The sequence below is a fragment of the Taudactylus pleione genome, unplaced genomic scaffold (assembly GCF_031769625.1).
Source record: "Taudactylus pleione unplaced genomic scaffold, aTauple2 ptg000442l, whole genome shotgun sequence".
NCBI classification, from domain to species: domain Eukaryota; kingdom Metazoa; phylum Chordata; class Amphibia; order Anura; family Myobatrachidae; genus Taudactylus; species Taudactylus pleione.
Window position 1 is genome coordinate 8,787,668 of NW_028284844.1, and position 14,080 is coordinate 8,801,747.

The window sequence follows — 14,080 nt, forward strand, 5'->3', positions numbered from 1 at the left end:
ATCACATGTTATGCAATTTAGCTTTGACTCTTATAATCACAAGACAACAGAAATATAAATAGTTACCCCATAACCACCACAAGACATTTGCAAACTACTTATCCGTATAGTGGTTATAACTGATCAAGCAGGTTTGTGAGCAACGACACCACACTAGAACGTGCACCCAACAGGTACATTAGACACTATACAAATGGTATTTTATATTTTTAGACATGGCCAAAGTGATTTGAGCGCTCACTATTGGCAAGTGTGGCACTAACAATTGGACACATGATCCCTAATGTGATGCGTGCGCATGCCCCCCCCCCCCCCCAGTACACTAGTGTACACAGTCACATTAAATGTTTAAGCATCTAGGGGCAGACATGTTGAGTTTTCCCAACCCCATTGGGAGATTTATGAAGGTATTACTTGATGGGCCAAGTGTTCAAGAAAGCCATGTGACTAAGCCATTAAAGACTCAATATATTGGAGAGCACATGCATGTAGACTGGACCTTAGCCAAAAACCATGACCGATCAATGACACAGGAACAAGTCAGTTTGGAAATGGCACTTTATTCATATTTTTACAGTGGATATGGTGGAGCTCCGACTCCTGCGATGCCACCAGACACCTAGTACTGTGACAGTCACCACCAAGATTCCTCCTCCGGCAGCCGCTCCCCTTAGCCATGTCATAGTAGAGGAGTTAAGGTCAGAGGTACCTGAGAACGGGAAAATAAAGTAAAGAACCATCAAAACTAAGCAGTCATGTAGCCTAGTGTAGCTTCTCTGCCACCACAGCAGGTTTTATCACGCATGATGGAAGACAGATTGGAAGGCTCCAGGCTTGGCAATTAGTAAAAGACTGTCACAAGATAAGTGAAAGTAGAAGGGGTTTAGTATCTGCTTATCAGGGTATTAGATATGTTAAAGATTACTAGGAGGAAATTACAGCTAACAAAATTAAAAATTTTAAATTTTCATTTTTTTTTTTAATTGGGGAGGGGGGGGGGGGTTGGAGTTGGATTTGGTAGACCTACACTGTTTAGACTGGCTGAGATGAAAGTAGACAAGTCGCCCGATGAGGCTTCACCCATTTTTCTCTTAATTATTGGCTTTACGGTAGCTTGTATAAAAATACAATTGGTTGCTATGGGCAACATACAACTCCCATTTGCTTGGTAAATAGAGGTAACCCAGCCACAAAAGACCAACTTCCTAATTGACCACAATAGTGGATAGGCAGGTCCACATCTGTTTAGAACACCACAAGTTCTGTTATGTTGCTGACTTAACAGTCCACTGAGCAATTATGAATTGCTAACATAAACTAGCTCAGTATTGCCATCAATAGAGGTAATAAGCCACCTAGAAGTAAAGTTACCTTGAACAGAAATGGCAAGCCTCCCATCTGATGGAATCTCAATGAAGTCAACTGGGCCCTTGCTTACTGTGATCTCCTGCGCAGGTTCCTCAGCCGCTCGTTCTGCAAATATAGGATACCAAATATTAGATTTTGTCCCGCTAAGCAGAGCGCGCTTGTACACACAGAGCCCTTACTTGTCCTTTGGCCACATGGCCTTGTGCAGGAATCAGCAGCAGAAGGGACGCACACAGAAGCGCTGCAGTGGAAGTAGACCTGGGGGAACAGATATTAAAGACAAGTAACAGTTTGATGAATACATGGTTGGTACAATGATACAGCATGTACCTCTGTCACATGCAGCACATCGGCTGCATAATACAGGCATCAGGAGACAAGGAGATGTTGAGACAAATCAAATTTAATGCTCATTATGAAAAGATATGCAAGAAACATCATGCTGATCACTGTACACAAGACGGGCTTAGTTGAACGTCTAGATATTAGAGTTTCTCTATACATATATCACAGCTCAATGACCACTAAACATGTATGATTAAGTACTTTATATTGTACCATGGTCATTAAATCCATAGACCCATAACAGCTCATGCAATGATTAGAACAGCATGCATGTAGAAGTTAGTTTACCAGTCCTTCTAGAGCAAGCTGGGATCTCTGATCCACAAAGGTGAAGGTGCTGACAATGAAGCGCTGGTAGTGGGTTGGGAACGACATGCTCTGTGTGGGTGAGCCAACTGCGACCAGTTGAGTCAGGTAGTTGTCCCCAGCATAAGGGCACCTGGAATGAGAAGGATTAGTCATGTGTAAAGTAGTAGTACACCCTGTTGTCTCATACAGAGGAAGGGGGTGAGATAGAATGCCAGCCTTACCGATCCACAAGGATGGGCCATTGGACTTGTTGGGTGGGGTCTGGAGAGGAAGTAGCCCAGCAATCATTTAAGATCAGGACCAGGTTTGGGTCTGTTCTTTGTAGTATTCGGACCTCCAAGAAGACTGGGTCTCTGAGCACTTTGACCACAGGGTAATCTCTATCCAAGTAGTATGACGCATACTGCATGTCTGCCAGAGGAGAAGCCTTGTTACCATTCATGCCTGAGCCTGTCACTTATGCTACAATTATACTTCCCATGAATGACAAAGGCATGCTGCAGTCATTGATTCAACATCTGTTTCTGCTCCCCAAAGACACATGGGGGTCTATATTAGTGCCATAATTGCCACTAGAGTCTGCCCTACCCAGTCACCCACTGGCATTTCATTCATCATAGAGATCTGCCTGCCAGATTACCTATTCCTTTAGAAAGTAGACAACCACTGCCCAGTTCTAGAACACTGTTGACATACAGAGCTAGTTATGGATTCTCGCTTTTTCTGTAGACCTTTGTCAGTGAACTACCAGCCTGTACATTTAACATCTGCATTGGCAACAGCCCCTGGTCTCCAGTGCCCACAGCATTAGCCACACAAATCTACAGATAAGACTCCTCCATGCATTAGTAAACTGGAGACATGAAGATAAATACACCAGTCATTACCTTGAGCCATCCTCATCTGCAGGAGCAGAGGGCCCGATGTGGACACAGGAAGTGGTGGGGGCAGGGTGAGCACCTCAACTTGCAGCGGGAGAACACCAGTCCGAGAGTAGATGCAGCGGACAGTCAGCCTAGGGCAATAGTAGAGTATTAGTTTTGCTGTGTACAGCTCCCCAGACACATACGCCAGTGTATGTCTTACCTAAATGTGCTGTCTCTTGTGATTGATGACCCTTGCCATGTCCTTATGTCTTTGGTGGCATAAACTGTATTCTCATACACTATAGTGTTATCTGATGCCTGACAAAGATAGATAAGAGCTGTTAGAAATATACATAACTACCTAGCAAGTTAAGTGACCTTATACCAATGGACCCCTTAGGGCTAGTTGTTGGTAGTCTGTCTTCTAGTTGGCCAGTTAGATTGTTTTTTTCATTTTGGTTCATATGTCACAAACAAAAAAAAATATAAGCTGTTTGGCATTGTAGCTAGGATTATATTTTTGCAGCAGGTCCATATCATTTGCGTAATTGATCAAAATTAAATGCAGTCAAAGTAGCTTTTTTTTCATTTTTAAACAAGGGCCTCCCTGTAGTACCAAAGATCCATTACTTTAGTGGCCATATATTGTGGACAAGAGTCACAATCTAGTACAGTGGTAGCCAAAGACTCATAATACAACCATTTCCAAATGATTGGTCTGTCCAACCTGTAGAAACTGCCCAAATCATGTGATCAATTGTCCAGTGTATGGCCAGTATTACCTGACTTGTTCCACCACAGGAGAGAGGGAACCGGAACAGTATGAAAGCTGAAGTCTTCAAAACACTCAGCGTGGGGCATGAGGTAGTGTCCACATTGACGACACCAGCTGAAGCCAGAAGCAGGGATGGTATAGTCACATCCTTAGAGATAGCGATCAGGACCTGGCTGTCATCTGTACATTGTGCAGTCACTGGTAGGAGCAATAACACAATGGAAGCAGTTTGTTAAATTAAAGTCCTTCATCTCATGCTTGATGAACTACAAGTATCACCAGGATGATATTGTTTCAGAGCAGTTAGTACATATGGGGTGGCCTTTAGCATACTGCAAGTCATCTTAAATCCTGGACTTTTTTCTTTCAAGTTTTCAAAGGGATTCAAGTTGAATATGTTAAACAACCTTGACACAGGACACCCTGCCCAGGTGGCCAGAAGGTGTAGCAGTAATTGAGGTTAGCAGCATGACATTATTGGGTGGAAAGTGTTATATTCATGGCTTAATGACCAACTATGTAATACAGGTTTAGGGCTGTTCCCAACCCTCATGAGCACAATGGTCACCTGTTCATTTTGGTTTTTATTCCAAAGCCCTCATGTAACTGCAGGAGTCTCAGACCTACTGAATGGGCTGCCCAGGTATACCAGCAGTCACCATGAGAGGAATGGACATTAGGTGTGTGCAAGTAGGAACAAAGGAGGGAAGATTCCTGGGAGACATGAAAGGCAGAGAAGACAATGTCTGGTTCAGAGGTGCATGTGTTACAATCTTCCAGGGCAGCTCATCAGATGGGGAATGAAGGTTGAGATCCATCAAACTTCTTAAGGACAAGTTGCCCAAAGTAACCAATTAACTTCTACCATTCATTTAACTTGTACATTCTATGAAACAATTAGAAGCCGATTAGTTGCTATGGGCAACTACTCCAATTACAGTCTTTAGAGTGTATCACCTGAACTATCTTACCTTTGTTTCCATAGTAACAGGGAAGGGAGGGATCACTGGGAGAGAAGCAGCAGTCTAGTCCTTCACAGACAGCCCTGGTCACAGAGGCATTGGCACAAGGCAAGCGGTCACCACTCTGCACAGCAGCACAGTCACTGGGGCTCGGAGCATCCATAGCTGAGGGAGAGACAGTCCTTAGTGCAGTCCTAACACCCACTGAGTCCCAATAACTGACAGATTTAGCAACAATGTAGTAGGTTGGGTACAGGAGTTCAGGATTCCAGCAGTTAGAATCTGGATGCCAGCATCTGGACAGGGTTAAGATACTGACAGCTGTCAGTAAGTATCTTACAGGATTACAGTCATTTTTCATGTGCTTTAGTTTCCATTGAGCTCCCCCAGTTACATCACACAGGACATCACATGTAGAAAACAGAGCATTACCTGGCAGCAACGGGCATCGGATGTCTCTTTTACGATATTCCACTTGACCGTCGGCAACTTGTTCCACAATCAGAGTCGTCACGTGGTCTCCACTCTGACAAAGTATAATTAGGCATGCTCAATACAATTCTAAGTTACAGAATCCTGTACATATTTATGTGAATAGTCTCGAGGCATTTGTATTTAGCCCGACAGAGGGGCAGCTGAGCTGTTAGTAAAAGAAAAAGGGGCTAATGAGGGATGTACACAGATATGGTGCATGTAGCAAACTGGTAAGATGGACGTAACTAGTACAGCACAGTATTAGGTTGAAATCAGGGGCGTATGGAGGGCGGTTTCAGCAGAGCATGAGCGCTGAGAAGGCCAGAGTGTGCTGGCTTCAAGTCTGACTCCAGCAGCTGTCTATTTGCTGACAGACTGCCGTGCCGGCTCCAAGGGGGCACTGCATCTTTCTCCTGGTACCACTAATTGGACACCGGAAGACTCACTCACCACGACCCCTTGTAGTGATGCAGCTAGTCCACATCACTGCCTCTACCTAGCCAGCCCTTTACCTGCATTCCTGGAGACTGACGTCAATCGGAAGGCAGGGCTTATGTCAGGCAGCAATGGGAGGAGGGCTTAAGTCTGGGGGCTGAGCTTAAGCCCAGAGCCACAAGGGTACTGCGCGCACACACACACACACAATAATCTACTGCACCCACTGCGGCATCACGAGAGAGCACCTGCACACAGGCCCCCTCCTCTCTTAAAACGCCCCTGCATATACAGCTATTGAGGCGGCACTCACAGGTCTGAAGACAGTACAGCAGACTACTTAGTCGTCCTGTTCAACATTTGAGTTTTCACCTTTATCAAGAAAATGAAACGAAGAGACAATACATACCTTAAATACTCTGAAACACCCCTATGGATCCCATGACCCCCCACCCAGAGAGATGCATGCAACATCACTGACATGTCACAAATGGCTGATGTCATGCTCACATGCCCCCGCCCCCAAATCAGTACAGGTGAGGAGGGCACCACACCCTTGCCCCAGGCACCATGGCTCCTAGCTACACCTCTGGTTGGAATGCATCAGGTCTCAGTGGGGCTGGAACTCATTTGAGCCTCGATATTCAGCCCCTTCCAGGCCACCTTTAGGCTATGGCAGCATAATACAATCAAGAGTATGGTTTATAAACTTTATAGTGTTAGTTATTTGCCTTACCTCCTTCCTTACGTAACATCCATCATAGGCAGCACCAATGATCATTGAGCCATCTGGTTTCTGTCCTACCCAGAGCTTGCAAGTAGAGTCATTATGGAGCCTATGAGGCTTCCCGGCATTATCTGGAAGAGACAATATAGAAGTTACATTTGCATTCCTAATAGCCAGCACAGCTTGCCTTCCAGCAGCTAAACATGCATTACTATAGGGCCAGAGTTAGGAGCAATATCAGGGGCGTATCTATAATGGGTGCAGGGAACATGGGCCCCGCACACCCTGCACCCATATATTACTTCTCCGGAGTCCCACGTCGGTGCAGGGGTCCGGCACTGTAAAACGACTGGAAAATGGCCGCACAGTACAGGGAAAGTGGCCATTTTCCCGGTGACCTGTGTAGACACTATAGACCAGAGTCTAACTCCGGCACTGGCCACGCACAGCTCAGTGCGCTGCTGGCCGGTGGGGAGAGGGCCCCGTGTCAGAGACTGCACACGGGCCCCCTCCTCTATAAAAATGCCCCTGATCAATATATATCCATCCTGGAATGAGACATGTAATGCGAGGGGTGCACATGCATATATTGCATGCATGAAAAACCCTTGCAGCTTTTGCATGAAGAACAAGTACTGGGCTGCTTTGTTTTTACACTGACCATTAGAAATACACTAGGCCACGCCCCTCCCAGCTATACATCTCTTCACAGGACACACCCCTCCCAGCTATACACGTTAATTCTGCCTCTCCCACAATGCAGTGGAGCTTTATCAGTCCTGATAAAAAGTGAAGACATTGCCCATAGCAGCCAGGTTCTAGCTACCATTTTAGAAAATGGAGTAGGCAAGTGATCACTAGAATCTGATTGATATGGTCAACACTTCCATTTGTTGTCCTCCATTACTTATGTACCCCCAAATACCCCCACAGAGAAAGCGGTATGCAGTCGGGATGCCGATGGTCGAAATGCTGACCGCCGGCTTCCCGACTATCAAATCCCAGCAGGGTACTAATGACAGGCATCAAAATCCGACGCCAGTCATTAGACGAAAGCCGCAGGGAAGGGGGGGGGGGGGGGGGGGTGTTTACACACCTCCCGGGAGGGCTAGGTGAGGGGGGGGGGGGGGGGAACTAGCATTAGGCACCCCCCTCAGGAGTCTTAGGTTTAGGGTGCAGGGAAGGGGGGGTGTTAGGCACAGGCACTTACTTGGGGGGTTAGGCACCCCTAAAGGAGGGTTATAGCAGTAGTTAAAATACTTACCTTCTGGAATTTCAGGGCTTCCAGTCTTCTGCTGTAGGGATTTGAACTGTCAGACATAGTTCCGGCGGTCTTTCATACCAATCCAGACAAAGCATTGCATTATAACTGTTGGAAGTTTTGCACATACCACTGTTACAATGGGGTCTATATAGCAAGCTTTGGAGAGTGTGGACAGAGATAAAGTACCAGCCAACCAGCTCCAAACAACCTGTGACACAACAGTTAGGAGGTGATTGGCTGGTACTTTAGCTCCATTCAATGCTTAGTAAATAGACCCCACAGCCTGTAAAGTGGCAGTTAGGAGCCAACTGATGTGGGGTCTATTTACCAAGCCTTGGATGGAGATAAAGTACTAGCTAATCAGCTCCTGACTCATGTCACAGGCTGTATTTGAAAAATGACAGTTAGGAGTTGGTTGGCTGGTATTTAGTCTCCATTCAAGGCTAAAGCTGGCCACACATCTAAAGATTCTGTCCAACCAGCCAACTAGTTGATTGGTTGGAATGAAAATCTGGTAACATGGGAGTAACTGATGATCAGCAATTTGCTCCAAAATGCCAGAAAACAGATGAAAGTTTTTTTAAATGTTTGATCTAAAACAATTTGTTCAAACAGTTTCTATCCAATTTCTGTCATTGGGGAGCAAATTGCTGATTGTCATTTGCTTTCATACCTTACCAGATTTTCATTCCAACCAATCAACTAGTTGGACAGAAAATCTTTACATGTGTACCCAGCATTAGTACATAGGCCTCTATAGACTGGTGAAACCCACAATGATGTTGCACCTACAGCCTATTAGCACCCTAGAGATGTTGCACCACACAGCATTCCCCCAATGTTATATGGTTTGCCATGGTTTTGTTAATTTCAAATAAATATGATTAACAAACTGTTGCCTTATGGTTAAGGAATATTTAGTGATAGAAAGTACTTGCAATTCTAAGACTTTATAACCAGAAGGGCAGCTCACAAGTAGTTTAGAAAAAGCATTTATATAGTAGGTTTGTGTTTCCACCAGAAAGTGGGATAGTAACTTACAGACCTCATAAACCAGTAAAAGTTAATTCAAAATGCAGAGCTCATTATAGAGGCCATGTCCCCCCAACTAGGAAATAGAGGTCAGAGATACTCACCCAGTACTGTGACAGCAGAAGTAAAATCTAGGTGCACAGAGGGAAAAGAAAGATGCATCTTACTGGTGCCACAATGCAGATCAGAGACATCTTCTAACAGCCCCTCAATACCAGACACTGAGCTACAACTCCACAGCAACACTACACATCCCAACCAGCCCCTGGTGCTCCCCATCTTGCCTGCAGCTCCCAATACTACAGGTGCTCACAGGCTGATGATTTATACCATGATGAGTGGGGGGGCGGGGGCTTCTGTGTGATCAGTCAGGTGCTAATGTGACCCCAGGTGTGTGTCATAAGGTCACTCAGGTGGGGAATAAGCACATTAAGGCAATTTGCAATCGATTGTGTATAAAAATCTGCAATGTATGGGCTTCACAGATCGCAGATCTGTGAACCAAAAAGTGATTGGAATTGTTAAATCAGATTGTCCAACATGATTTCACAGATCAATTGGGTCTGTAGATTGCTAGTGTATGGAGATGATCAGCAGATTTGCAGACCGTTACTAGTAAAATGATGTAGCCTTTCAGGATTTACAGATCTGTGTTTGCTGAAAATGATCTGCAAATTACTGAAAAAGATCTGTAATGTATAGAGATGAGCGGGTTCGGTTCTCTGAGAACCGAACCCACCCGATCTTACAGATCCAAGGCGAGATCCGAGTCTGGCTCGGGTTTTCCTGCCTGACTTGGATCTCAAAGCGAGGCAAAACGTCATCATCCCGCTGTCGGATTCTCGCGGGTTTTGAATTCCCGCGCTCGCCACCATTTTCATTCCGGCTGTGGAGAGTGAAGACGAAGCAGGGGCTGTGCTGTGCTGTAGTTGTCCATAGCGGCTGTGCTGTTGCTGTGCATAGGAGTTGGCTGTTGTTGTCATAGGGGCTGGCTGCTGTTGTTGTCCATAGGGGCTGGGCTGTGCTGTCGTCCATAAGGACTGTGTTGTCTATAGGAGCTGTGCTGCAGATAGAAAAGGGGGTCTTCAGTGGCTCATGTGTCACTGCAGTCCATAAAGGGGTGCTGCTGTGTTGTCCAGGGGGTGCTCTGTCCATCAGGGGTGCTCTTCACCCCCAGTGTGAAAAAAATAAAAATATAAAGTGTTTTTTTTCTGTGTGTGTGCGCTTTAGCTGCACTTATCAACAACGTAGCTGTGCCAATCGTGTTGCCTGTGTCATTTATCAAGGGGCTACTGCCTTGTTCAGGGGTGCTCTTCCCCCCAGTGTAAAAAAAATTAATAAAAGATTTTTTTTCTGTGTTTGTGTGTGCGTTATCCACACTTATCATCAACGTAGCTGCGCAGGGGTGCTGCCTGTGTCATTTATCAAGGGGCTGCTGCCTCGTTCAGGGGTGCTCTCCCCCCCAAGTGCAAAAAATATATATGAAGTGTTTATTTTTCTGTGTGTGTGCACGTTAGCCACACTTATCAGCAACGTAGTTGTGCAGGGATGCAGCCTGTGTAATTTATGAAGGGGCTGCTGCCTTGTTCAGGGGTGCTCTCCCCCCAAGTGCAAAAAAATATATATTGTCTTTTTTTCTGTATGTGTGCACATTAGCCACACTTATCAGCTACATAGCTGCACAGGGGTGCTGCCTGTGTCGATTATCAAGGGGCTGCTGCATGCTGCCTCGTTCAGGGGTGCAATCCCCCTAGTGCAAAAAAAATAAAAATAAAAGTGTTTTTTTTTCTGTGTGTGTGTGCATTAGCCACACTTATCAGCAAACATAGCTGCACACGGGTGCGGTCTGTGTCATTTATCAAGGGGCTGCTGCCTCATTCAGGGGTGCTATCCCCCCAGTGTAAAAAAATAAATAATAAAAGTGGTTTTTTTTCTGTGTGTGTGTGCATTAGCTACACTTATCAGCAACGTAGCTGCGCAGGGGTGCTGCCTGTGTCATTTATCAAGGGGCTGCTGCCTCATTCAGGGGTGCTCTTCCCCAGTTTTAAAAATAGTTTCGTTTTTTTGGGTGGTTGTGTGCGTTAGCCGCAAGTTAGCTGCGCTATAATTGCTTGGTGACACTGCTGCAAGACCTTAGTAATATGGAGGACAGTCACATGACAGGAGAGCAGGAACCACAAACCAGTCTTGTAGCTGCCGGCAGCAGTCATGATGACGATGCAAGGCCGTCAACGTCATCTATGAAGGCCGATGCCCCAGGGCTTAAGTCAGCCCATGTAAAATCAACTTTTACCCTGTTAAAGAAAAAAAATCTAAAGCTAAGTTAGCTTTAGAGAAACAAAAAATTGCCAATTTGCCATTCACTCCACACGAAGTGGCAAGGAAAGGATAAAGCCTTGGCCTGTATTTATGACTGGTGGTTCTAGTTGTGTTGCTTTAAGCCCTTCTGCTTGTAGTAGAGGTATTAAAAAAAATTAAATTGTTAAGATGAGTAAGTAATCGGAACCAACTGTGTGCTCCGAAAAGTCACAGATCCACGAGGAGAGTCCAATTGTGTCCGCGGTTGCCATGTGTGGGGATGAGCAGCACAAGTCAACATGCTGAAGTAGAAATCGAGAATGCTTCTGTGGAATTGCACCAGGAGGATGAGGAGGATATTTATGTAGTTGGCGATAACAATAAGGATGATGAGGATGTTGATGCCAAGAATGTTTGTGTAAAAACTGTAAATCGGGCAATAGTTGTTGACCATGGAGGGAAAAATCCCATTGTTGGCATGCCTGGGCAAAGGACCAAAAAATCCACTTCTCATGTGTGGAATTATTTCCACTCAAAGCTTTGCCAAGCCATTTGTAACTGTTGCCAAGTAACAGTGAGTACAGGTAAGGACCTTAACCATCTAGGAACCTCCTACCTGTTACATCACTTGCAGTGCATTCATCAAATTGAAAAGGGTTTTTCAAATTCAGAAACTTTGGCTAAAAAAACGTAACAACAATCAGTCCAGTGTCACCTAGCTGCTCCCTTCTATCTGGATCCAAGCGCCTGCAATCTCCACCACCAACACCTGCATCATCATCAACATCCTCATTCGTGATCGGAAGTAGTCCTGCATCCAATATCATAAGCATGACTGACTCCTCTCCTATCCATGATTCCTTAGAAGGATCCTTGAGTGCAACGCCTGTTGCTGCTGCTGCTGTGAGTGGGTCTTCATCCCAGACGGGGACCAGGAAGAAGACTACTTTTAGTTTAACCAAACAATTGACTGTCAAACAATCCTTTGCAATGGCGAACAAGTATGACAGCAGACACCCAGTTGCATAGCAGATTACTGACGCCATAACATCTATGCTGGTATTAGATGTGCGTCCAGTATCCACCATTAATGCAGTGGGTTTTACACAGTTAATGTGTCCTGTGTCCTGTGTCCCTGCTACTATGTCCCTTCTTTATTCCACCTCTATAATAGCAATTCCCAATCTGTACAAGGACATTAAAAAAAACCTTATTAATGTCCTCCAAAATGCCATTGTGACAGCCCACTGGGTAGGTGTATTGCCTCTAAAAGTGCAAACAGCAGCAGCATCTAACAAATGCCAGCTCATTCAGGGGCAGACTACTCTGTGCATCACTGGTTTCACTAAGAGGCATACCGCTGTGAACCTCTTCGAAAAACTCAGGGAAATCATTGCAATATGGCTTACGTCACTTGGACTCTCTTCGGGATTTGTGATTTCTGGCAATGCCAGCAATATTCTGTGAGCATTACATCTGGGCGAATTCAAACACATCCCATGTTTTGCTCACACAATTAATTTGGTGGTGCAACATTTTTTTAAAAATGACAGGGAAATGAAAGAGATGCTCTGGACATTTTTGACATTCAGAAACTGCGTGTTGAAGATTGCAGAACCAGCAAGAACTGTTGAATTTGCCCTGCCATCAGCTGAAGTGAGAGGTAGTAACTAGGTGGAATTCTACCCTCTATATGCTTCAGCAGTTGTAGGAGCAGCAAAAGGCCATCCAAGGCTACCCTATGGCCTATGACATAGGGTGAGGATCGGAAATGCACCTTAGTCAAGTGCAGTGGAGAATAATTTCCATGTTGTGCAAGGTTCTCAAACCCTTTGAACTTCCAACATGTGAAGTTAGTTCAGACACTGCCAGCTTGAGTCAGGTCATTCCCTTAATCAGACTTATGCAAAAGCTGCTGGAGAAACTGAAGGAGGAGCTGAAACAGAGTGATTCCTGTAAGTATGTCGGACTGGTGGATCAAACCCTTGATTCGCTTTGCCAAGATCCAGGGGTCGTCATTCTCTTGAAATCAGATCACTATATTTTGGTGACCATGCTTGATCCTAGGTTTAATAGAGGAAGGGTGAAGGTAGCACTAATATCTAAAGATCCTAAATATATGGCTGCCTTTAGAGGAAAAAGAATAGGGGCTCACCTTCCCTAATAGCCTGTGTAAAATAAATGAGATTCTCTGGCACCTCCTATAGGTCCCATATATGTTCAAAAACAGATATTGCAAAAGCAAGTATATACAATAATAATGTATTTATTCAGTCGATAGATAGGTAAAATATACTAGTGATCGTATATAATAGACTTACTGATTCACTATCAGTGAAGCAAGCCATCATTAGGATGAAAAATCAAAACAAACCCATCAGAGAGATAGCAAAAACAGGTGTGGCCAAATCAACTGTTTGGAAGATTCTTAAAAAGAAAGAACGCACCGGAGAGCTCAGCAACACCAAAAGACCCGGAATATCACGGAAAACAACTGTGGTGGATGACAGAACAATTATTTTCCTGGTGAAGAAAAACCCCTTCACAACAGTTGGCCAAATCAAGAACACTCTCCAGGAGGTAGGTGTATATGTGTCAAAGTCAACAATCAAGAGAACACTTCACAAGAGTGAATATAGAGGGTTCACCACAAAATGTAAACCATTGGTGAGCCTCAAAAACAGGAAGACCAGATTAGAGTTTGCCAAACAACATCTTAAAAAGCCATTACAGTTCTGGAACAACATCCTATGGACAGATGAGACAAAGATCAACTTGTACCAGAGTGATGGGAAGAGAAGAGTATGGAGAAGGAGAGAAACTGCTCATGATCCAAAACATACCACCTCATCAGTGAAGCATGGTGGTGGTAGTGTCATGGCGTGGGCATTTATGGCTGCCAATGGAACTGGTTTGCTTGTATTTATTGATGATGTGACTGCTGACAAAAGCAGCAGAATGAATTCTGAAGTGTTTTGGGCAATATTATATGCTCATATTCAGTCAAATGCTTCAGAACTCATTGGACGGCGCTTCACAGTGCAGATGGACAATGACCAGAAGCATACTGCAAAAGCAACCAAAGAGTTTTTAAGGCTAAAAAGTGGAATGTTATGCAATGGCCAAGTCGATCCCCTGACCTGAATCTGATTGAGCATGAATTTCACTTGATGAAGACAAAACTGAAGGGAAAATGCCCGAAGAACAAGCAGGAACTGAAGACAT

The 14,080-nt window shown here is 44.8% G+C and overlaps 1 protein-coding gene across 1 annotated transcript; it reads right to left on the reverse strand.

The window, feature by feature from the left end:
- Positions 1-540: 540 nt before the first annotated feature.
- Positions 541-8,869, reverse strand: LOC148505726 (zona pellucida sperm-binding protein 4-like). The gene is made up of 12 exons (XM_088447832.1): positions 8,662-8,869; positions 6,271-6,392; positions 5,058-5,151; positions 4,635-4,790; positions 3,671-3,861; positions 3,109-3,206; positions 2,910-3,037; positions 2,244-2,433; positions 2,002-2,152; positions 1,548-1,626; positions 1,372-1,473; positions 541-709 (listed from the first exon to the last, which is right to left on the reverse strand). Exons 1-12 carry the CDS (start codon positions 8,834-8,836, stop codon positions 564-566), a joined length of 1,632 nt encoding a protein of 543 aa, XP_088303958.1. The 5' UTR covers positions 8,837-8,869; the 3' UTR covers positions 541-563.
- Between the last annotated feature and the right edge of the window lie 5,211 nt (positions 8,870-14,080).